Source organism: Carlito syrichta, unplaced genomic scaffold (assembly GCF_000164805.1).
Source record: "Carlito syrichta isolate Samal-C Ts95f unplaced genomic scaffold, Tarsius_syrichta-2.0.1 Scaffold315497, whole genome shotgun sequence".
NCBI lineage: Eukaryota > Metazoa > Chordata > Mammalia > Primates > Tarsiidae > Carlito > Carlito syrichta.
The window spans coordinates 1185068-1209861 of record NW_007259593.1 but is presented as its reverse complement, the minus strand read 5'-3'; the positions used below and the strand labels follow the sequence as shown (position 1 = coordinate 1209861).

Here is a 24794-nt window from a genome sequence, read left to right as displayed (position 1 = left end):
CTCACCAAGTTGCCCAGGCGGGTCTCGAACCTGCGAGCTCAGGCAATCCACTCACCTCAGTCTCCCAAAGGCGTGGAATTACAGGCTGAGCCACCAAGCCCGGCTAAAAAAGTCTTAAAGATAAATGTATATGTACATATAGAACATATGTGAGGTAACTGATAGTTTTTCATTTGTTTCTTTTGTCTTAGTTACAAATCTGGAAATATATACGAGGGCCAGTGGGAAGACAATATGCGCCACGGGGAAGGGAGGATGAGGTGGCTGACGACCAATGAAGAGTACACCGGCCAGTGGGAGAGAGGGGTCCAGGTAGGCCCTGGCTGACCCCAGCAGTTTATACCCAGAGGTGGATGCTCTGCTGATCTTCAGCCCCTGTATTATTTAGGATGATATTGTATGGTAATCTGAGTTTTATATGCTCGGCTAAATTTAGAAGCTCAGGTTGCTATGTACTGGTCTCAACTGTACTTTTTAATTGCTGTTTTATTATTTAATCTTTTCTAATGGTCTTGCACACAAACTTCCATTGGCAAACTCATAAATTCATACAGCTCCTGTAAGGACTGAGACTATATTTATAATTTAGAGGCTACGAATTTCATGAAAAGAAAAGAAAAACTTTGTAGGGTTAGATTTATAATGCTTATATATCTAGGACTTCCACTTTCTGATGATATCTTACATTTTAGTCTGGTAATTGGGGACCTTGCTAAATTCACATAATGCTTTTTTTGGAGATTCTTTGAAGTTTTCTGTATGAGCAATCATGTTTGCAAATGCAGTCAACTTTGTATATTTCTAATCCATACACAATTTTTTTTCTCCTTGCCATGTTGCACTGGTTAGGTAGACTCCCAGTATGATGGTGAATCAGAGTGAGGAGAGGGGTCGCCCTTGCGTTGTTCCTAACCTTAGCAGGAAAGAATTCAGTCTTTCATTGTGATATTAGCTTTAGGTTTTTCAAAGATGCCCTCTATCCAGTCCAGGAAGATCTCTTTAATTCTTATTACTGACAGTTTTTATTATGAATGAACGTTGAATTTGTTTTATGCTTTTTCTGCGTAAGTCAGATAATTGTGTGGTTTTCTTCTCTAGTCTGTTGTTATGTTCAATTATATTGATTGATTTTCAAATGTTGAACCAACCCTGCATTCCTAGGATAAACTACTTGGTCATGACATTATTATCCTTTTTATATATTGTGGGATTCAATTTCCTCATACGTTTGAGAAATTTTGTCTATGTTCATGAGGAATATTGATTTATAGTATTTTTTTGTTATAATATCTTTGTCAGGTTTTATAATCAGGGAAATGTTGGCCTCATAAAAGAAGTTGGGAAGTGTTTGTTTTATTTTTTTATTTTATTTTTTTGAGTTGGAGTCTCACTTTGTCATCCAGACTGGAGTGTGGTGGCACGCTCCCGGCCACCACAGCCTCGACCTGCTGGTCTCTGGTGATCCCTCCGCTTCAGCCTTCCAAGTAGCTGGAACTACAGGCGCATGCTACCATGCCTGGCTAATTTTTTTTTTTTTGTTTATTGCAGAGATGAGGTCTCGCCAAGTTGCCCAGGCGGGTCTCGAACCCACGGGCTCAGGCAATTTACTCATGTCGGCCTCCCAAAGCACGGGATTACAGGCTGAGCCACCGAGCCCGGTGGGAAGTGTTTGCTTTAATTTTCCAGAAGAGTTTATAGAATTGGCATTATCTCTTCCTTAACGGTTTAGTAGAATATGCCAGGGAAACCTTCTGGGTCTAGAGTTGTCTTTGTGGATGATTAACTATAAATTTGATTTTTTAAAGATAATTTCTGCACCTCTTCCAGCTAGGATCTCACTCTGTCACCCAGGTTGGGGTACAGTGGCATGATCATGGCTCCTTGCAGCCTCAAACTTCTTGGTTTAGGTGATCCTTCCTCCTCAGCCTCCCAAGTAGTTGGGACTATAGGTGCATGCCACTGCACCTGGAAAATTTTTAAATCTTTTTTGTAGAGACTAGATCTTACTATGTTGTCCAGGCTGGTCTCGAACTGCTGGGCTCAGGTGACCTTCCTGCATCAGCCTCCCAAAGTGCTAGGATTACAGGTATGACCAATGGTGCCTGGCCTTATCTATTTTTTTTTCTTAAGTGAATTTTAGATATTTGTTTTATTCAAGGAATTTGTCTACTCACAGATAAAGCTAAATTTATTGGCAAAAAGTTTTCATGACATTCCTTTATTATTCTTTTAAGACACGTAAAAACTATTAGCAATGTTCCCTCTTTTTCCTGATAATAGTCATTTGTGCTTTCTCACCTTTCTTTATCAGTCTTTCTAGAGGTGTATCAATTTTATTAATCTTCTCAAGTAGCCACTGCTAGTTTCTCTGATTTATTTTTTCTGGTTTTTGCAATTTTCCATGTAATTGGTATCTGCTCTCTGTTATTACCTTGCTTCCATGTGCTACAGGTTTAATTTGCTCTTCTTTGTCTAGACTTGTAAGGTGGAAACTTTATTGATTTGATATATATTTTTTCAAATAGAAGCTGCTTTTGTTGTTGTTAGAGATGGGGGGGTCTTGCTATGTTGCTAGGTTTGTCTTGAACTCCTGGCTCTTCTTGGCCTCCTCAAGTGCTTGGATTACAGGTATGAGCCACCACACTTGGCTCAAATATAAGCATTCAACACTACAATTTTTCTCCTAAGCCCTGGTTTATTTGTATCCCAATAATTTTGATATGCTGTCTTTTTACTTTTGTTTAGTTCAAAATATTTTGTAATTTACTTGTGACTTCCTTTTTGACCCATAAGTAATTTTGAAGTATGTTTTTAATTTTCAAATATTTGGAGATTTTCCAGATACGTTTCTTTTTTTTGGGAGTTGGAGTCTCACTCTGTCGCCCAGACTGGAGTGCAGTGGCCGCTCCCGGCCACCGCAGCCTCGACCTGCTGGGCTCCGGCGATCCTTCTGCCTCAGCCTTCCAAGTAGCCGGGACTCCAGATACCTTTCTAATGTTGATTTTTGTTGTTAATTCTACTGTGGTCAAGGAATATAATTTATATGATTGTTTTTCTTTTCAATATGTTGATTTACTTTATGGCCCATAATATGGTCTGTCCTGCTGAATGTTTCATGCAATTCTGCTTTTGTTGGGTGGAGTATTCTATAGATATCAATTAGATCAAGTGGATTGATAATGTCGTTGGTCAGTTCTTTTATAGCATTACAAATTTTCTGTCTACCTGTTCTATCTTCCCCATTTTTTTGAGTCGGTTTAATGTCTTCAAGGTTCATTCATGTTGTAGTATGTGTCAGAATTTCCTTTCACTTTAAGGCTAATATTCCATTGTGTGGATATACCACATTTGGTTCATCCTTTCATTTGCTAATGAATACTTGGGTTGTTTCCACCTTTTGGCTATTGTGAATAATGCTGCTATGAATATGGGTGTACAAATGTCTGTTTGAGTCCCTGCTTTTAATCTTGGGTATATACCCAAAAGTTACAGAATGGTATATATAGAGTCATCCCATTATTGAAAAAATTGTGTATGTTTTTATATGCATGTATAACATTTTTATTTAAGATGTATGATTGTATATGCCTGGGGAATACACAGATGAATTCTCAAATCTAATTAGTGGTTACCTTTGGAAAGTGGGGATTGAGGAGGGTATAGTTTTATAAATCTGCATCTTAAAAAAATTAAAAATATAAATTAAGATAACCGTTATCAAGCCAGACACTTTATATACACTGCCATCAGTCTTTACATCCAACCTGTATTTCTGTTTTATAAATGAAAAACTTAGAGGGTTTAAATAATTTGCCCTAGATCAAAAGACTGATTAGTAAGTGGCTGAGCTGGGGTTGAACCCAAGTTGGTGTGATCCAGAGTCCATATTCTTTGCGCCTTCAAATTACTATCGTATTTGTCCTAACTTCAAATGGATTCAGGTAAAAAGAGGAACTATTTTAAGCATTTCTGATGGTAGTTTGCTGTCTTTTCAGAATGGCTTTGGAACACACACATGGTTTCTAAAGAGAATCCCTAACTCCCAGTATCCTTTGAGAAATGAATACACGGGAGAGTTTGTAAATGGGTGTCGTCATGGACACGGAAAGTTTTCCTATGCCAGTGGAGCCATGTATGAAGGAGAATGGGTTTCCAATAAAAAACATGGCATGGTGAGTATAGACCTGTGACGATTACATTTTAAAGATTATGCCAAGCAATTGAAATATAGCAAAAAGGCTGGGCGAGATGGCTCACACATGTAATCCTAGCACTTTGGGAAGTGAAGATGAGAGGATTGCCTGAGCCCGTAGATTCAAGGCCAGCCTGGGCAACTTGACAAGACTTCATCTCTACAATAAGTCAAAAAATTAGCCAGGAGCAGTCACACACGCCTGTAGTTCCAGCTATTTGGAGGGATTGCCTGGATCCAGTAGGTCAAGGATGCAGTGGCTGTGAGTGTGCCACTGCACTCCAGTCTGGGCAACAGAGTGAGACTCCAGTTCAAAAAAAAAAAAAAAAAAAGAAATACAACAAAAGGTATGCCATTCTCTAGCTAGTACCTTGCATTTCTATATATTTAGTTGTTACTTAGTTTTATTGTGTGTATGTGTGTGTTAGGGTGGTTTTTGGTTGCAAGTAACAGACAATGTAGCATAATTTACCATATGTAATCAAGAACAATGTGAGCTTCAGGGTTGGTTAGATTCAGCGACTCAGTGATATCAGGATTTCTCTTCTATCTATCCACAATATCGCCAACCATGTCAGTTTTACTCTGTGTGGTCCCTCCCTTTTGATTGCGAGATGGCTGCTGTGGTTCCAAGTTTCAAATGCACATACCACGCTAACTCAAATAAGAGAAAAAACTTTTCTCAGAAGTTCTCTACAAATGTCCTTTGTTTCACAAAGCTGAATTGGGTCATTTTCCACCTCTGAATCAGTTACTGACTCTAGGGCTGGGTTTGACACATACCAGGAGAGTCCCTTTTGTGTGATGGGTGTTCTGCCGGTCACCAGAATAACTTAATAAGAAACATCGTATGGGCTAAAGATGCTTAAAGTTGGGAAGAGGTTGTGGGGCAGATACAGGGAGAGGAGAGGAGAGAGAAGAGGAACAGACAAGGAGGAGAAGCCAGTGAGGGAGAAGTTAGCAGGAGGAGGGAAAGAGAAAAGGTTTACATAGCATGTGAGACTTTAGGGTTCTGACTGTATGTGGTCTAAGTGTATGTCTTCAAAACAAACAAAAAGCTCCAAACCCTTGTAAAAGTGATTGGTGTATATTTCCCAATGTTTTCCTAAGAAAACTCTTTCTAAACTGCAAGTGGTGATGTTTCTATCTGCAGGGCCGATTAACTTTCAAGAACGGGCGTGTGTATGAAGGCCTGTTTTCCAATGACCACGTCACAGAGTTTCCAGATCTGGAAACAGAACTCATAAATTACCTGAACTCGCCTTCAGAAGTTGCCAAAAGAGGCCAGCAATGCAGACCATCCATGAGTGCTGGTAGGGCGCATTCACCTGTCAGTTGAAAACAAATTAATCTGTTTTTATTCCTGGTGTCTACTCATGAAAATACCGAATACTTCAGAAAACAGAACTTTTTGTGAGCAACTGCTCTCTTAGTAGGTTTTCTGAATACTCTCGTATCACATTTGATGGAAAATCATTTTGATATAACATTGAACAATTTTAACATTGCTTTTCGTAATTATCCTCTCTATTTGCCTATATTTGCTAGAACTTATCAGAAAGCTTGATGGCAGTGAAAGTCATTCTGTGCTAGGATCGAGTATCGAGCTGAATCTAAAATTGTTGTTGAACATGTACCCTAAGGCAGACCAAGCAGAAGAGAAGAAGCAGGTGATAACCTTTTCATTGTTATAAATGTTGTCCTGGGGAAATATAACTAGTGACTGCTGTCATATACTGAGTGTCTTATCTGCCTGATGGATGCTTTACATATACTACCCCATTTAATTCAAAAGTCAAGTCTGTGACTGAGCAGGCTTTGTGAGGAAAGTCCCAGTGGAGGGACTAGGTGAGTTACCCAGAGCCTCAGAGCCTATCAGGGACGTCAACCTCACCCACACATGGTCTGAAGACCAGGCAAGGCTGTGGCCACCTTCTCTGCAGGACATTAGTTTTGCTATGCCTTATCATGGACTGCTGTGGTTCAAAAGAACTCAAGCCCTTAGAAATCATTAGAAACCTAGAAATCCTTTGAGATAGAGAAAATTGTGTATACTTGAACTTAATTTGATTAGCATCTGGCAAATTATGGCCATCAAATTACATTTTATTCTCACGGCCCCTGGTTTGACGAGGGGTTGGTATGTTTCTTTGATGAAACTCTCGTTGAAGATGCTGTTCACGATAAAGAACCATTAGCACTTCAAACCTGTAAAGCATCTTTGGCTCTTTTCTCTTCCCTGCCTCTACCTCATCTGGCCCCTGGTTCTTTGGCCTCAAGAGGGATGACTCTTTCTCCCAGATCCTCCCAATTTCTGTCTCATGGCCAATGTTATAATACAGACTGCTGGTATCCCTCGCCTCTGCTGCAAGGTTCTTGTTAAAAATAGAAATGTGTATTACTTTCTCTAGTTACAAAAGTAGTACGTGATACTTTTTTTTTTTTTTTGACTTGGAGTCTCACTCTGTTGCCCAGGCTGGAGTGCAGTGGCACACTGCTGATGGCCACTGCAACCTTGATCTGCTGGGCTCAGGTGGTCCTTCTGCCTCAGCCTTCCAAGTAGCTGGAACTACAGGCACATGCCACTGTGCCTGGCTAATTTTTTGATTTATTGTAGAAATGAGGTCTCGCCAAGTTGCCCAGGCTGGCCTCAGGCAATCCTCTCACCTTGGCCTCCCGCAGTGCTGGGATTGTAGACGTGAGCCACCGTGTCTGGCCAGTACATGATACTTGTAGAAAATACAGGTAAGGAAAAGGAAAAAGAGACTCTCCACCCAGACAAAAATCTTCAGACACTCTCCAGTTTTTTACTGTGTAGACATATGCAGAAATGGGATCATTCTACACATATGATCTCTATCTTTGTGTAGTATTTAATGATAGCTATTCAATGCCATTACATATTCTCCTACGATATAATTTTAGATGAATAAGTATGTATATTGGTATACCAAAAAAAGTAGGGATCTTGTTGTTTACATTATAGCCTCTCTCCCATATATAATTGTATATATACTATATTATATATAATATTACATATATATGTTAAATTTCCAATTTGGAGTTCTTTTTATGTCAAAACATGGGTCTTATTAAAATTATATATTTTAGGCTCATGCCAGTAATTCCAGTGCTTTGAGAGGCCCAGGCAGGAGGATTGTTTGAAGTCAAGAGTTTGAGACCAGACTGGGCAACATAGAGAGACCCTCATCTCTACAAAAAATTTTGTTTCTAATTAGCTGGGCATGGTGGCTCACGTCTGTAATCCTCAGGAGGCTGAGGCAGCAGGATTGCTTGAGCCCAGGAGTTTGAGGCTGTAGTGGTATTAACTCCAGCCTGGGTAACAGAGTGAGGCCCTGTTTTTGAAAATATGTCTTACTTTTAAAAAATTACAAAAGTAACACATGCTTTTACAAACAGATTCAAACATTATAGAAATATATGACACAGAAAGTGAAAGAATTCTGTAATTCTACACTTCAGAAATACTTTAAAATATTTTTTAGAACTCTTAATCTCATGAAAGATTTTAAACATTTTTAATGACTATGTAATATTTCAGATTATGGACATATTAGCAATGTAGTTAGAAAATATTACTTTTTTTTTACTTTTTACTTTGAGATGATTTTAGACTTATATAAGAATTACAAAAGTCATACAGTTTCCACATATATTTCATCCCGCTTTCCCTAATCTTATATAACCATGGGTACAATCAATGATCAAACCTAAGCAATTAACACTGACACAACACCAGTAACTAAATCACAAACTTTTTCTGAATTTTACCAGTTTTTTGGCAAATACCCTTTTCCTTTTTCAGGATCCCACATTTTGTTTAATTGTCTATTTCCTTAGCATCCTCCAAGTTGTGACAGCCAACCCCTTCATCTTTCATTGTCTTTCGTGACTTTGCGAACTTAGAAGGATATTGGTCAGTTATTTTGTAAAATATCCCTCGTTTTTGGTTTATCTGATATTTCCTCATGATTATATGTATTTATTATCCATCATTGGCATGATTTTGTTTAAATGTGAGTGTCTTTTTTTTGAGCAAGGGTTCCGGGTTATTCTAGTTTGAGCCAGAACAAGCTCAAGCAACCATGCCGTGGTCTTCTAAGCCTTTGAACTATCCTTTTTCATCCAAGGGTTGCCTTTGCTGTCAGTTCCATGCACCTAGTCTGTATTCAGGGTCTGCTGTGATCTAATGTCAACTCATCTTTCCTCTGTCATTCCTCCTCCTGTTCTCCATGGACTCATGTGATATCAGTGGCTAGCATGTGCATGGATGGCCCTTTGCTCTGGGCATGATTCCAAATGCCTTTAATTCACCAAATCCTCCCAGCAGCCTCTGGGCCAGCTACCATGGTTGTCTCATTTTGTACATGAGGGACTGGGGCAGAGAGAGAGGACAGCCTGGCCCAGGTCACACAGCCCTACTGGCATTATGGGAGTACCCCACCCTGTCTGCTCCTAGGCCCTGGTCCCCACTTGAGTGCCTGCTCTCCGTGAAGTCCTTCTCATTTTTCCGTTATCCGAGGCTCAGTTCAAGCATGGTGTCCTCCAGGAAACTTCTTATTTAGATTCCACTCCCTTCCTCCATGGCTCTCTTCTGGCAACGACACTTCCTTGTTGTGTACATGTCTTCTTTACTAGAGTTTAAGGTTCATAAAGGCAAATTCTGTGTTTTGCTGTGCTCTAGAGCAATGCTTTCAATAGAGCAGACTATAAATGTGTATTCAATTGAATTGAATTTTAAAAGGCAGGAACTAATGCTGAGTGTAAAAGATGCCTAAAGTCGCCCAGGTAGGGCTTTTCTATCTCCCTGAGAACCCCAAATACTGTTTCCACATTCTCTTGAAATTTCACTTATGAGGGTGGGGCATGGGTAAGTGGTTTTGGAGAACAGAGTGCCAGATAGGCTGCAGGGAACTTGGGCAGCCCAAGGGCATTTGGGGACCTGGGAAAAATACTGAAAGGTGAAATGGGACCGAGAGGGAGGTGAGTAAAGCAATCGATGTGAATATTGCTTTTTTCAGATTTTCTACCCTAAGTATAATGTTAATTGTATATTTCTGTACATGCTGTTTATCAAGTTAAGGAGTTCTATTCCTAATTTGCTGAGTGTGTTTATTATGAGTGAATGTTAAATTTTGTGAAAGATATCCATTGATATGATCATATGGTTCTTTTTAGGTCTAGCAATATGGTGAATTACATTGATTGATTTTTCAAATGTCAAACCAGCTTTGCAATTCCCAGATAAACCCTACTTGGTGTTGATGTATTATTCTTTTTACATATCACTGGATTCAACTTATTTCGTTAAGGATATTTACACAAATGTTTATGGAGGATAATGATCTGTAGACCAGTACTGGTCTATGGCCTATTAGAAACCAGACTGCACAGCAGGATGTGAGCAGTGGGTGAGTGGAGCTTTGTCTTCTGTCAGATCAGTGGTGGCATTAGATTCTCATAGGAGCGTGAGCCCTATTGTGAACTGCACATGCAAGTGTTCTAGGCTGCATGCTCCTTATGAGAATCTAATGCCAGATGGAGCTCAGGTGGTGATGCTTGCACTGGGGACTGGCTGCAAATACAGATTAACACTAGCAGTAAGATTTGACTGCACATCCTTCCACTGTCTGTGGAAAAATTGTCTTCCACGAAACCAGTCTCTGGTGCAAAAAAGGTTAGGGCCCACTGCTGTATACAACAGAATTTTATTGCTGCCATTGAGATAGCATTTTGCCACATAGCAGTATAAAAGAAATACCATTTTCCAGAAAACAGCTTGCTTTTTTTTTTTTTTTTGGTTGGTCAGAAATTGCATTTTATTGACTTGTGGGTGAGTAGACAAAATAAAACATCGATTGAGCTCTTACAGTGGTAAGAAGTAAATGTTATTACTTTACATGTGTTATCCCATTTAATTTAGAAAACTGGTATTGTGTCTTTTACTTTTGTTCTTCTTTGACAGAATTAAGATGTGTGGCTTTCTTCTTTTTCAGGTAGAATATGCCATCTTAAGAAATATTACAGAATTAAGAAGAATCTATAGTTTTTATAGCAGCCTGGGATGTGATCACTCTCTGGATAATACCTTTCTGATGACAAAGCTTCACTTCTGGAGATTTTTAAAAGATTGCAAATTTCATCACCACAAAATAACTCTTGCAGATATGGACAGGGTATTAAGTGGTGAGTATTCCAGGTCCTTCACATCTTTTGGTTTGAAGCAGAGTATAGCATAATGTCACTTGGAAACCAGTTAAGAAATGTTGAGGGAGTGTGGAAGGCAAACGTTGGGAGGGGTGTTCCAGAAATCAGCATATGGTCTTGTCTTGAGTGTTAGCATTTACTTGAAGAGTCAGTCTCGTGAAATAACAGTGACAGTACGAGACTGCCTAGAGCAGGGGCCAGCAAGGCATGGCCTGAAGGCCAAATCCTGCCACCACTTGTTCTCCTAAAGATGGCTTTACTGGAACACAGCCATGCCCACCTGCTTCCTCCAAAGAAACATGGAATTATTTTTTGGAGGGTGGGTCCTGCAGTACAGGCTTCCTCTGTACTAGCTACCATTGTTGTGAGAGGCCACATTCGGGTCTAGTGAGTTTTTTTTTGAGATTCTTTCAACATGTTTGTCCATTTTATGATGGGTGTCTTACATGAACAACCTGCCCACAGCACGCTGAGTTTTCAGCAGGTTTTGACCAAAAACTGCATGACTCCTGTTCCCTACCCTCCCTATTCATCCAATCTCACCCGGAGCAACTTTTTTTTGGTTTCTCTGGATGAAAAAGGTTCTCAGAGGGAAACCTTTTGCTGATGCGGAAGAGGTGAAGCAAAATAAATAAATAAATAAATTTTAAAAATGGCAGAAGCACTAAAAGGCATCAAAATGGACAAGTTCAAAACTGTTTTGAGCAGTGGAAAAAGCATCTCAGTAGGGGCATTGCATCAAATGGAGAGTACTTTGAAGGTGACTGAAGTGTTTTTGAGTCAGAGTCTCATGCCGTCCCCAACCTGGAGTGCAGTGGCACCCTCCCAGCTACTACAGCCTTGCCCTGCTGGACTGAGGCAGTCTTTCTGCCTCAACCTTCCAAGTAGCTGGAACTACAGCTATGCGCCACCACACCCAGCTAGTGTTTTGATTTATTCTAGAGACAAAGTCTCACCCAGGCTGGTCTTGAACCCCCAGGCTCAGGCAGTTCTCTCACCTCCACCTTCCAAAGTGCTGGGATCACAGGTGTGAGCCATCGAGCCCGGCCTGAAGCTTAAACATGTAAACATAAATACATAGTTTTGTATAATGGAATTCTGGGTTTTTAAAAATTCCCCGTTATATTATCTGTGGCTGCTTTTGTCCTATAGCACCAAACCGAGTGGTTATGACAGAACCTGGGTGGACCACTAAGCCTAATGTATTCTCCATCTGGCCCTTCACCCTCTCCTTCCCACCCAATCTATTGAAGGAAAAAAGGCCACTAAATGGACAGATCAGGAGCAGAGAGGAGCAGTAAGTTCTTGGAACAGTATAGAAGAGGCTTTGGGTAGTCTTAGGATTAGTCTTGATTTCAAATTAGAAAGTTCATGTGATAAATTTAACAACTTTGAACTCCTTTTAGCTGAACTTCGGAAGGCAGAATCGAAAGCTTCAAATCATCTGCTTGATAAATATTAGAAAAAAAGACCCATTCACTTCAAACTTAAGCATTTGAAACATACTTAAAATCCTTTTAGAATTAGCAACATTAATCAAACTGTGGCTTAAACTACTCTGAAAAACAGTGGGACAAGGTACCTTGTATGTGTCGTGTAAAGTAACCAGATAGAGATCTTTTGTGTGGTGTTTAATTTTTAGTTGAATGTTTATAATATGTTTGGAGCATTCTCTAGGAAATAAGCTCTCCACCATATTCAGTTCTTTGAATTGTGTACCGATAGCCCATAGAAGGTTCTAGAAAATACTAGGCATCCTCTCCAATTTTCTTATTCTAGCCAATAATGACATACCAGTTGAAGAAATTCATTCTCCATTTACAACAATACTTTTGAGAACCTTTTTGAATTATCTCCTGCAGTTGGCTTACCACATTTATCACAAAGAATACCAGTAAGTACTACTTCTGGACCCTTGTACAGGATGGGGACAGAGCTAACTTGTACTATAGTTATAATCTTTTCTTCCACAGTCTTTTTTTTAAAAAAATATACTCTTGAAATGAAGGACCAGAAGTAAAACTTTTCCACACATATTAACCACAAATCATGAGATACTAGATTAAAACTTTGAAAGCTCTTCATATCTATGTCATTTTAATAGCACAAATAGCTCTTGGGGTTTTACTCAGAAATAGTCATAATCAACTCTTCCTTCTTAGGTCAGACTTTCATGTCTTTCTTAGTGCAAAATGGTATTATATCTTTCAAAAACCTTTTTATTTTGAAATAATTTTAGATTTATAGAGGTACTGCCTAGTTAGTTGATGTCATGTCCTCATAGTGTCCTTCAGCATGTGACAGTTTCTCAGACTTTCTTTGTCTTTCATGATCTTGACATTTTAAAAAAACGCTGGTCAATTATTTTGTAAAATATTCCCTGGTTTTGGTTTGATGGTGTTTTCTTATGACTACTCTGAGGTGATGAATTTCAGGAAAGAAGACTGAGGAGGTGAACTGCCCTTCTCATCACATGGGGTACCTATGTCTTATTAGTCGTGATGTTAACCTGGACCACTTGGTTAGAATGGTATTTCTATGTCAGGTTTTTCTATGTAAACTTAACCATTTTTCCCTTTTCATACTGTATTTGTTAGATGCAAATCATTAAGTCTAGTCCCCTTTCCAGGACAGGGGAATGAAGTTCCACTTCCTGGAAGGAGGAATAATTAAATCTTTTTAACCACAGAAACAGAAGTCCATCGCTCTTTTTGTGTTTTACGAAGCTGATGACTGAGAACATTCATCCAAATGCCTGCCAGGTAAAAGGTAAATTATAAAAACAATAGGATTATATTTACCACCATTCTTTTTTCAAAATATAAATCTGTCATCATGTTTTGAATGTTGTGCTTTTAGGCAATTTATTCCGTGAGCAACAGCGGACACTCTATGCAATGAATTACATCGATAAGTGCTGGGAGATTTATCTGACTTACTGCAGACCAAATGGATCTCCTCCCAACGAGCTTACAATGAAGATGAGACACTTTATCTGGATGTTGAAAGTAATCACTTAAGTTCGATATTGGCTTCATATTTGGAGGCATTTTGTTGTCAATGAAAGAAAGGCCAGATATTCTAGCTATGATATACAAGTAATGAGATAGAGATTTGAGATGAATTTCTATGGCCACTGAATGTTTACTGAGTCTCTTGGCAGAAGAGAGTGATTCAAATGGTCTATGACAGAGGATGGAATAGAAACAGGGGCACGCCTAACGTGCTCACAGATTAGGGGATGGGATGGCCTGTGGCCTACAAGCTCTTTACTCACGCAGACCTGACAGTTTAAAGAAGATGGAGGAACGTGTATTCTGTTTTATGGAATGAAGTGCTGCCCGATCCTTGAATCACAATAAAGTCCATTGAGATCTTTAAAAAGCACGAAGAGCCGGGGCTCGGTGGCTCAGCCTGTAATCCCGCGCTTTTGGGAGGCTGAGGTGAGTGGATTGCCTGGGCCCGCGGGTTCGAGACCCACCTGGGCAGCAAGACCTCATCTGTATAATAAATAAAAAAATCAGCCGGGCGTGGTAGCGCATGCCTGTAATTCCGGCTACTCGGAAGGCTGAGGCGGAAGGATCGCCGGAGCCCAGCAGGTCGAGGCTGTGGTGGCCGGGAGCGGCTACTGCACTCCAGTCTGGGCGACAGAGTGAGACTCCAACTCAAAAAAAAAAAAAAAGCACAAAGAAAGGAAGGAAGATAGGAGCATGGTTTTCATGTTTAAAAATTGTTATTTATCAAAAAAGTAATTTTTAAAAGTTATTAGTTTGGAAAATAGTGACAACATCTTATTTATACAATGTTCTCTTACTATTGGTAGTTTTTATTCCATGATACTGTTTTTCCCTGACAACACTTTAGTATAATTGTCACAAGATTATTTAACTTCAGTAACTTTGGTATTCATGGATCACAGCAGAACTCGTAATACTTTTAACTGGCAGTACTTACAACTTGGTAACTTTCCATGCATAGAACTCCTCTAGGTTAAGCACACATACAGTAAGTCCCCTGCATACAAACAGAATGAGTTCTGTTCCAAGAGTGCATTCATAAGACCAATTTATTCTTAAGTTCAACAAAGTTAGCCTGGGTACCCAACTTACACAATCGACTGTATAGTACTGTACCAGCTACATCACTGCTGCTTTTGTGCTTGCTCCCAGAATTCTGGACTTGAAATAAAGATATTGTACTCTATATAGCATTGCACAGTAAAGTACACAAAAGTACAACCACTTGTAGAGGATGCACACACAGAACCATGTACACCAGACACATGAACTAACCTACGTGACTGGACTTGTGAACACAGGTTTGCATCTTTGAAAGTTTGCAACTTGAAGGCTTGTAGGTAGGGGACTCACCGTATTTCAAAGTTTCAAAAAGCAGTTTCTTAAATAATATTAAAAATAGAAATGTCAGCTGGGCTCGGTGGCTCAGCCTGTAATCCCGTGCCTTAGGAGGCTGAGGTGAGTGAATTGCCTGAGCCCGCGGGTTTGAGACCTGCCTAGGCAACTTGGCCAGACCCCATCTCTACAATAAATCAAAAAATTAGCTGGAGCTGGGCTCGGTGGCTCAGCCTGTAATTCTGTGCCTTTGGGAGGCTGAGGTGAGTGGATTGCCTGAGCCTGCGGGTTCGAGACCCGACTGGGCAACTTGGCGAGACCTCATCTCTACAATAAATCAAAAAATTAGCCGGGCGTGGCAGCGCGTGCCTGTAGTTCCAGCTACTTGGAAGGCTGAAGTGGAAGGATCGCCGGAGCCCAACAGGTTGAGGCTGCAGTGGCCGGGAGCCTGCCACTGCTCTCCAGTCTGGGTGACAGAGTGAGACTCCAACTCAAAAATGAATAAATAAAAAATAGAAATGTCATGTTCTCAACTACGTATTTTAAAAAATCTTTATTTTAATAGCTTTAGGTGCACAAGTAGTTTTTGGTTACATGGATATATTATATAGTGGTGAAAAAGTCTGGGCTTTAAGTGTGCCTGTCAACCACCATTAGTGTACATTGTACCTGAAAGATGATTTCTCATCCCTCCCTGCTTTGCCCCTTCCCCCTACTGAGTCTCCAGTATCCATTGTATCATTCTACATGCTTTTGCAGATTCCTAGCTTCGCTCCCACTTGTAAGTGAGAACATGCGGCATTTGGTTTTCTGTTCCTATTCCAAGATACGTTTGATTTGTACTTGTGGGAATGCAAATGATGAAGCTAAAAAAATGAATACTAATGATAAAGTGTTTTTAAAAAGTGTGACAATGTTGTACATATTCAGAAAACTGACAATAACCTAGTGTCTAATTACAGGAAAATCGTTTTTAAAAATTATTTGATTTCTGGGGGGATAGAATATTTATTTTTCACCTTCCTCCTTTCTTCATGGTCATTTGTCCCTGTATAGTAGGACAGACATCCTGGGTGGGCTGAGTGTATCCTTAGAGTGGTGTTTAACATTTTCTTCTTTTCCCCACATTTCCATTACAGTGGTAGTTAGAGTTAGGGGCGTGATTAGATTCAGGTGTTTTGATTTAGACAAGGCCACAGTGGTTCTGGGTACTTTTTATTGTATGACGTCAGGAATATTTATTTATAGTGATACTGAGACTGAGCGGGTTCAGATGGGGCCAGCATGATCCTTGCATTGTAATGTTTTCCATAAGCCTATCACCAGTGACTTTAGTAACCCCTGATGGTCATTGTTAACATCCATTATTTCACTAGGGATTGCACAGTAGTAATTTTCTATAATTTCTTCTCCATTTATGTATGCATATATTATGTATGTATTTATTTACTTTAGTTGGAGTCTTACTTCATCACCCAGGCTAGAGGGCAGTGGCACACTCATGGCCACCCCAGGGTCAACCTCCTGGGCTCTGGCGATTCTTCTGCCTCAGGCTTCCAAGTAGCTGAAACTACAGGCACGCGCTACCATGCCCAGCTAATTTTTTATTTTATTCTAGAGACAAGGTCTCACCAAGTTGCCTGGGCTGGTCTTGAACCCATGGGCTCAGGCAATCCACTCACCTCGGCCCAAAGTGCTGGGATTACAGGTTGAGCCACCGAGCCCAGTCTACTTATTTATTTTTTGAGTTGAAGTCTCACTCTGTTGCCCAGGGTGTAGTGCAGTGGCATGATCATGGCTCACTGCGGCCTTGACCTCCTGGGTTCAGGTAATCCTTGTGCCTCAGCCTCCAGAGAAGTTGGGACTACAGGCATGTATCATCATGCCCAGCTAATTTTTAAATGTTTTTTTGAAGAGATGAGGTCTCACTATGTTGCCTACACTGGTCTCAAGCTCCTGGTCTCAGGCAATTCTCCCACTTGGCCTCCCAAAGTCCTGCGATTACAGGCATGAGTCACTATGCGTGACCAGTTTGTTCCTTTTTGTTGCTGAATAGTATTCCATTTTATGACTATACCACTATCTGATCCATTTAACTATTGATAGACAAACAGATTGTTTCTTTCTTCCTTCTTGAAGTTCCTAGATTCCTTCTTTTATCATTTCCTTCCTGTTTAGAAAATTTCCTTTAGCCATGCTTCTAAGATATCTCTACTGGTGACAAATTCTTAGTTTTCCTGCATCTGAGAATGTTTTGAAGTGCCCTTCATTCCTGAAGGATTTTCACCAGCTGGAGTAGTCTGCATCGACAGTCCTTTTCTTTCAGCACTTGAAAAATGTGCCACTTCCTTCTGGTCCTCATTGTTTCTGATGAGAAATCTGCTGTCATTTGAATTTTTTCCCAAGATAGGTAAAGTATCATTTCTCACTGCTTTCAAAAAACCTTTCCTTCTTTGTCTTTAGTTTTGGATTGACCATGAAGTGTCTTGGTGTGAATTTCTTTGGGTTCATCATGCATGAAATTCACTAAGCTTCTTTGATCTGTGGGTTTGTGCTTTAACAAATTTGTTAAGTTTCAACTATTTTAAAATTATTTATTTATTTATTTGAGTCTCGGTCTTAACTCTGTCACCCAGGATAGAGTGTAGTGGATCACTCACAGCGTTCCACAGACTTGACCTCCCCAGCTCAGGCAATCCTTCTGCCTCAGCCCCTCAAGCAGCTGGGACTATGGGTACACACACCACACTCAGCTAATTTTAAAAATATATATTTTTTTGTAGAGAGGAGGTCTCACTATGTTGCCCAGGCTGGTCTCAAACTCCTGGCTCAAGTGATCCTCCTGTCTCAGCCTCCTAAAGTTCTGGGATTACAGGCAGGATCTACCATGCCTTGTCTTCAACCATTATTTATTCAAGTGTTTTTTAACCCTACACTCTTTCTCCTTGCCTTTTTTGACTCTGATAGCATGAACACAAATGTTATATCTTTTGTTAAATCAGTCCCCTTTGTTAAATTTTTTTCAGTCTATTTTCTCTTTTGTTAAGATTGGGTAATTTCTATTGTTCTATTCACTGATTCTTTTCTTGTCCTCATTACTATGCAGTTAAGTCAGTTAAGTTTATCTGTTGAGTATTTTACTTTAGTTGATTTTCCAGTTTTGAAATTTCTATTGGATTCTTTATTTCTTCTATTTCTTTGCTGAGACTTTCCATTTTTTCATTTGTTTCAAGAATGTTTGTAAATGCTCATTGAAGCATTATTTTGTGATGACTGTTTTAAAATCTTCACCAGTCAATTCTAACATCATTGTCATTTTGGTGGTGACATCAACTGATTGTATTTTTGCATTCAATTTGAGATCTTCTTGGTTTTAGGTATGAGTCATTTTTTTGTCTGTTTGTTTGAGTTGGAGTCTCACTCTGTCACCCAGACTGGAGTGCAGTGGCACGCTCCCGGCCACCACAGCCTCGATCTGCTGGGCTCCAGTGATACTTCCACCTCAGCCTTCCAAGTAGCTGGAACTACTGGCGCACACTACCATACCTAGCTAATTGAGTCTTTTTTTTTTTTTTAACTGAAAGCTGAACATTCATGTACAGTAAGTCCTCATTTAACACTGTTGATGGGTTTTCAGAAACAGTGACTTTAAGTGAAACTACTTGCTTTATGCCATGGGAACTTAACCCTTGTTATATGCTGATCATCCTATGGTCAAATTGGTTTCATTATACAGTGTGTTGTTTCCATAGGAACTTTCTAGCCTATAGAACTGGTTAATATTTCATACCTGGATCATCTATGTCCTGTGCTTATGCCAAAAAAAAGTGCTTTCCTGTTATTTTAGAGGGACCAGGGTAAGGATAGAGAGGTAAATACTAATTTTAATATAGAATGCTTTCTAAAAATAGCAGTTTTTAAAGGTATTAATTTCTGTACATTTACTTAAATTGTTGCATTGATATAAATTGACATTAAAATATAGCTGTTTGTAATTACAGGCAGTTATAGTTTGGTTGGCTGTTTCTTTTACAGGACTTTAAAATGATAAACAAAGAATTAACAGCAACCAAATTTGTGGAGGTAATAGCAGAGGATAATCCTTTCATACATGATGGAATTGACAGCAACTTTGAACTTGAGGTTTGTAAAGAGCCATCACAAATGGTGTGGGCTTAATTCAGGCTGTTTGTTTTGCCATGGTACCAAGAATCAAGATTTGATTGAAAATAATCTGAACCCCAATACAAAGAACTATATATAAAGCACTCGGAAACTAGAGACTGATGTTGAAAAGAAGAATTTTTTTTTTTGAATTGGAGTTTCACACTGTCACCCAGGCTAGAGAGTAATGGCATGCTCACAGCTACCACAGCCTTGACCTGCTGGGCTCAGGCAATCCATCCTCCTCAGCCTTCCAAGTAGCTAAGGTGTATGCCACCACAACCAGCTAATTAAAAAATTTATTATAAAGACGAGGTCTCACCAAATTGCCTAGGCTGATCTCGAACCCCTGGGCTCAGTTAATCCTCTCGCCTCCAGCTCCCAAAGTGCTGGGAATTCAGGCATGAGCCACTGTGCCTGGCAAAAAGAAGGATACTTCATATGTCAGGAAATAATGAATGAACACCCAAATCAATCATCTATGTTTTCTTGTGTTTCAGCTGGTTTTCCTGGAATTCTTTGAGGCTCTCTTAAGCTTTGCACTGGTTTGTGTTACTGACCAAATGTCCAAATCCTATGTAAATATTCCAAATGATGATTTTTCTGGAAACAAATATGGAAGTATTTCTACAGCAATAAACCAGGTAACACATAATATCTTAGAATTTACAGAGCAAGGAATAGTTGTATTTTGGAATGGTTAAACTTTTATCACAACTATATTGGGCTTTTGTAGTCACTCCTGGAAGTAATTTAAGACTTAAGAAATAACTTAAAACATCTTTTCACATTTTGAAAGGAATGTATTGGTTTTCTTTTACAAGTGAGGGAAAATGTCTTCCTAGCCTAGACGCCTAGTTGTAGTAGTGGAGATATAATGAAATCAGAGGGATACCAGCATGCTGGGTAGACACTAGACCAGATTAGAAAATCTGAGGTAGTTTATTATGAAATGTTTTGGGGTTTTTTCAGTTGGGGTCTTATTCGTTTGCCCAGGCAGGAGTGCGATGGCATAGTTATATTCACCATTCACCTCCTAGGCTCAGGCAGTCTGCCTCAGCCTTTTGAGTTCCTGGGACTGCAGGCACGTGCCGCCATGCCTGGCTAATTTTTTTTTTTTTTTTGGTAGAGACAAGATCTCACTAGGTTGCCCAGGCTGGTCTCAAACTCCCAAAGTTCTGGGATTATAGGCATGAGTCACCACACCCAACCTTGACATTTTTTTTTCTTTTTTGTACAAACCCTTGTGTAGAGGGCTGACTTGCAATAGATCGCAGTGAGGGACAAAATGTTTGATTATATATATCTAGTGTTTATAAAAGTGGAAAGCCTGTCCCACATCAAATCTGTCAAAGAACAGTTCCTGAATATGCATGAGGTGCTAAACAGACCCTGAGGACAGGGCTTGCTCACAAGATGGACTTTCTAGGTTCACTGTGAGACCTTGCTAGAGCAGGTATGGTGTTAGAAACTTATAAAGGATCCAGCCTCTGGGTCAAATGGAGACAAACCAGTTTGGTGGGCTTAAAGGATTTCCAATTTTTGAGACATTCATTTGGAAGAGTCTTAGGGGCCTACGGAGCCCCATAGATGGGAAAAACTCTTCAGAGCTGCTCATATGATTAAGAACCTTTTCATTGTTGTCCAAGGAATATCTCTTACCACAAATCCCTTGGATGTGTCTTGGATTCTTTGTGGGGAAGCTGGGGGCTTCATGTTTAATTTCACCTCATTGCCCGCCATATCAGTCAGACATGCCTCCTCTAGTTTGAGAATATTGACTGGTGGCTTCTGCGAGCCTGGCTTGGACTCTACTCTGGAAGAAATGAGTGTCCACCTTGAATTCATTCATGATTTCATGAATGGTGTCACCATGGATTCCAATAACATGCTAGTCTAGGGGACATCCTCAAAAGCCATCTGTTCAAGTTCACTCCTAGTTTTTAATTTGGCATTCCATGTAGCTTCTGTGTTCTTTCCATATCCTGTGATAGTAATTGGCTCAGGTGTTAGCTCCTCTCATCTTTCTTTGGAAATTGGATGTCCATGTCACACTCCAAGTAAATCATTGCTCCATTTTGATCAATAACTTTGGGAAAGTATTTAAAGTTCACAGGTATGCTTGGCTTAAAAGTTATTAAAGCCCAATCTTCTTGCCCAGCTAATTTTTTTTAGGTCTCACTGTGTTGCCCAGGCTGGTCTTGAACTCTTGGGCCCAAGCAGTCCTCCCACCTTGGCCTCCCAAAGTGCTGAGATCACAGGTGTGAGCCACTATTCCTGGCCAAGAATTGACTGTTTAAAGCAGCAATAACAGCAGTGTTGATGAGGTTTATAACATATGAAAAGTATGACAACACAAGGCTGAAAGAGGAGAAATGGATGTATAGTGTCAAGATTCTTATAAATGATGTGGTGTAATATCACCTGAAGGTCGACTATGCTAAGTTAAAGAAGTATACTATAAGTCATTAAAATACAAATGAGATGTGGTTCAAAATAAAGAACTGTGGTTAATAAGCCAGTAAAGGAGACAAAGTGGAAGTATAAAAAATACTCAATCCAAAAGAAGGCAGAAAAAGAAAAAGGAAACAAGGAAGAGATGGGACAAATAGCAAGCAAACAGCAAGATGGGCCTTTAAACATAAATGATCTACACATCCCAAATAATAGGCTTAGATTGTCAGATTGATTCAAAGAATCAAAAACCTATAAACTGTCTACAATAAGCCCATTTTCTTTTCTTTTTAAATTTGTGTATTTTTTTTGAGTTGGGGTCTCACCCTGTCACCCTGAAGTGTGGTGGCATGAGCATGACGATCATGGCTCATGGCATTCTTGACCTCCTGGGCTCAGGCAATTCTTCCCCTTCGGCATCCTGCATAGCTGGGATTACAGGCATGCACCACCACACCTGGCTAATTTTTATTATTTTTACATTTTTTAGGATGAGGTTTCATTGTGATGCCCAGACTGCTTTTGAACTCCTGGGCTCAAGCAATCCACCCCTTTGGCCTCCCAAAGTGCTGGGATTATAGGCATGAACTACCACACCTGGCACAATATGCCTATTTAAATATAAAGTCACAAACAGGTGAAAAGTAAAAGTATGGAAAATAATATACCATACACTATATAATGAAAGCTAGGGTAGCTATATCAGTATCAGCCTCCTCCACATCTATTAAAATAATATATGAGTGTGTACATATACACATATATATCTCTCCGAAAAGTAGTTAGAGTTCAGAAAAAAGAATACTACCAGGGTTAGAGTGTCACTTCATAGTGGTAAGTGGGTCAGTTAAGTAAAAGATCCTAATAATCCTAAATGGGTATGCATGTCATGACAAAGCTTCAAGGTATGTGAGAAAACTGAGGGCAGAGAAAATAGACAAATTCACAATTATAGTTAGGGATTCAACCCTGCTCTCAATAATTAATAGAGCAAGTACATAGAAAATCAGTGAGCATATAGAAGCTTTGGATAACACTATTAAACACTCGATCTAAATGACACCAGCAGAACCCACACTCTTTTCCAGTGAACATGAAACATTATCAAGATAGGCCATATTCTGTGCCACAAAGTAAGTCCAACCTCCAGAATCTGCAGACAGCCCACCAAGATAAACAGATCACATCATATCCATGCAATAGAATATGATGTAGCAAGAAAATAACTTATTACTTATGATACATGCAGCAGCATAGATGCATCTCGAAATAATTGTGCTGGGTGAAAGAATCCAGGCAAAAAAAGGTGCATACCATTGAGTCCATTTATATAAAATTCTGGAAAGTTAATCTGTAGTGACAGAAAGCAAATCTGTGTTTGCCTGGTGATGGGAGGAGGGATGGATTACCAAGGGGCACAAGGAAATTTGGGGAGGATGGGTATATTCACTGTCTTCATGGAGGTGATGGTTTCATAGGTGTAGACATATGTCAAACCCATCAGATAGTACTCTTTATGTGTAGTTTATTGCAAATCAATTGCACTCTATTTAAATATACACATATATATCTCTCCAGAAAGCAGACATCCTCTGATATGTTTGTCCTTGCATAGGGTGCCCTAAACAGGAGTTCAGCTGCAGCCGCAAGCCACGAATCTGATATCGGTCACTCTGACAGTGCCAAGTCATCTTCAAGCAAGTTAGGACTCTTGCCTGATATTAACAAAATAAGGAAAGCAGAGGTTTGTATTTACAAGTAACCATATATATATATATATATATTTTTTTTTTTTTTTTTTTTTTTTTGAGTTGGAGTCTCACTCTGTCGCCCAGACTGGAGTGCAATGTCCACTCCCGGCCACCGCAGCCTCGACCTGCTGGGCTCCGGCGATCCTTCCGCCTCAGCCTTCCAAGTAGCTGGAACGGATCTAAGTGATAGAAAGGGCATCTGGCAGTGGTGAGGCCCTGGCATTTATTCTGGGTGGGGCATCAGAAGGCTCTCTCTGGCTTCACCGTTGACAAACCAGTGGGGAAACTCTTGGAACCATCCCGGTCAGAGGTGGACAGTGACTGGGACTAAAGTAGGCTCAGGTCTAAGGTGTTTTGAGGGGTGTGGGATTTAAAAGGGAAATGGAGGGAAAAGATGATTCTAAGATTTTGGGGCTGAGCAACTGAAAGCAACAGAGTTGCCATTTAAGATGAGGAAGATGGGGATAGAGGGATGAACTTTTGGGGCAAAATTAAGGAGTTGATTTTGGACACAATAGGCTTAAGGGGCCGGATTAGACATGGAGTGGTGACTGAGAGTGACATGGCTGGAGACAACACTGGAGTTCAAGGGTGAACTCCACTTAGAGATATAAATGTAGGAGTTAAAGCACACGTGATAATTAAAGCCATTAATAGATGAATCTAACAATTGTATCCAATAAGTGCTTTCCCAACAGACTCAAGGGAGATTTTTAAGTCTTTGGAGTTTTTTGGGGGAGCCTTTTAGTAAATGCAAAAACTCTGTTATTCATTTTCTTAATAGAATAAATATCAAGATTTTATGCAGGTTAAAAATAGTCAAATTAGCTAAAAAATGTCTTCATCAGCCGGGTGTGGTGGCTCAAGCCTGTAATCCCAGCACTTAGGGAGGCCAAGGCAAGAGAATTGTCTGCGCCCAGGGGTTTGATACCAGCCTGGGCAACTTGGCAGGACCTCGTCTCTACAATAAATCCAAAAATTAGCCGGGCATGGTAGTGTGCACCTGTAGTTCCAGCTACCTGGAAGACTGAGGTGGAAGAATCACCTGAACCCGGCAGGTGAAAGCTGCGGTGGCCGTGAGTGTGCCACTGCACTCCAGCCTGGGCAACAGAGTGAGACTCTAACTAAAAAACAAAAACAACAAAAAGTCTTCATTAATAGCTCTCTAATTAATTATAATATAAAAAACTAGTTTTAGTCCATAATGATACAAAAATAATGTTTTGCTTTGATTTTTTTTTTTTTATGTAAAAGCCCAAGATCAGGACGTCTCTAAGTGATGAAAGAGTTTCCAAAATGAACTATAAATCTGCCGGAAAAGGGCTGACCTTTTTCTTATCTCAAAATGGTGAGTAGTATTTTAATTATAGAAACCTAGTATTTACAAACTGTTGCTTATAAATTATATAAAGTCTGTAAAATTTTACAATCATCTTTTTTATTTTTAATATTATCCCCAGCATTAGCACTTTTTATTACTTCATCATAAACTAATTTTCTATGGACAACTAAATCATCTTTTTATTTTTATTTTTTATATTTTATACTTTTAGAGACAGAGCCTTGCTATTTTATTTATTTATTTTTTTTGAGTTGGAGTCTCACTCTGTCGCCCAGACTGGAGTGCAGTGGCCGCTCCCTGCCACCGCAGCC

The 24794-nt window shown here is 39.8% G+C and overlaps 1 protein-coding gene across 1 annotated transcript in view; it reads left to right on the top strand.

The window, feature by feature from the left end:
- Positions 1-24794, top strand: part of LOC103275508 (radial spoke head 10 homolog B2) — a 53940-nt gene that overhangs the window by 13288 nt on the left and 15858 nt on the right. The window contains exons 6-17 of the mRNA XM_008072905.1: positions 192-312; positions 3996-4172; positions 5346-5505; positions 5741-5862; positions 10210-10399; positions 12200-12314; positions 13110-13189; positions 13280-13428; positions 18808-18915; positions 19437-19580; positions 23006-23134; positions 24396-24489. Of these exons, the coding sequence (XP_008071096.1) occupies positions 192-312; positions 3996-4172; positions 5346-5505; positions 5741-5862; positions 10210-10399; positions 12200-12314; positions 13110-13189; positions 13280-13428; positions 18808-18915; positions 19437-19580; positions 23006-23134; positions 24396-24489 (1589 nt within the window). The remainder of the gene's footprint in view (positions 1-191; positions 313-3995; positions 4173-5345; positions 5506-5740; positions 5863-10209; positions 10400-12199; positions 12315-13109; positions 13190-13279; positions 13429-18807; positions 18916-19436; positions 19581-23005; positions 23135-24395; positions 24490-24794) is intronic.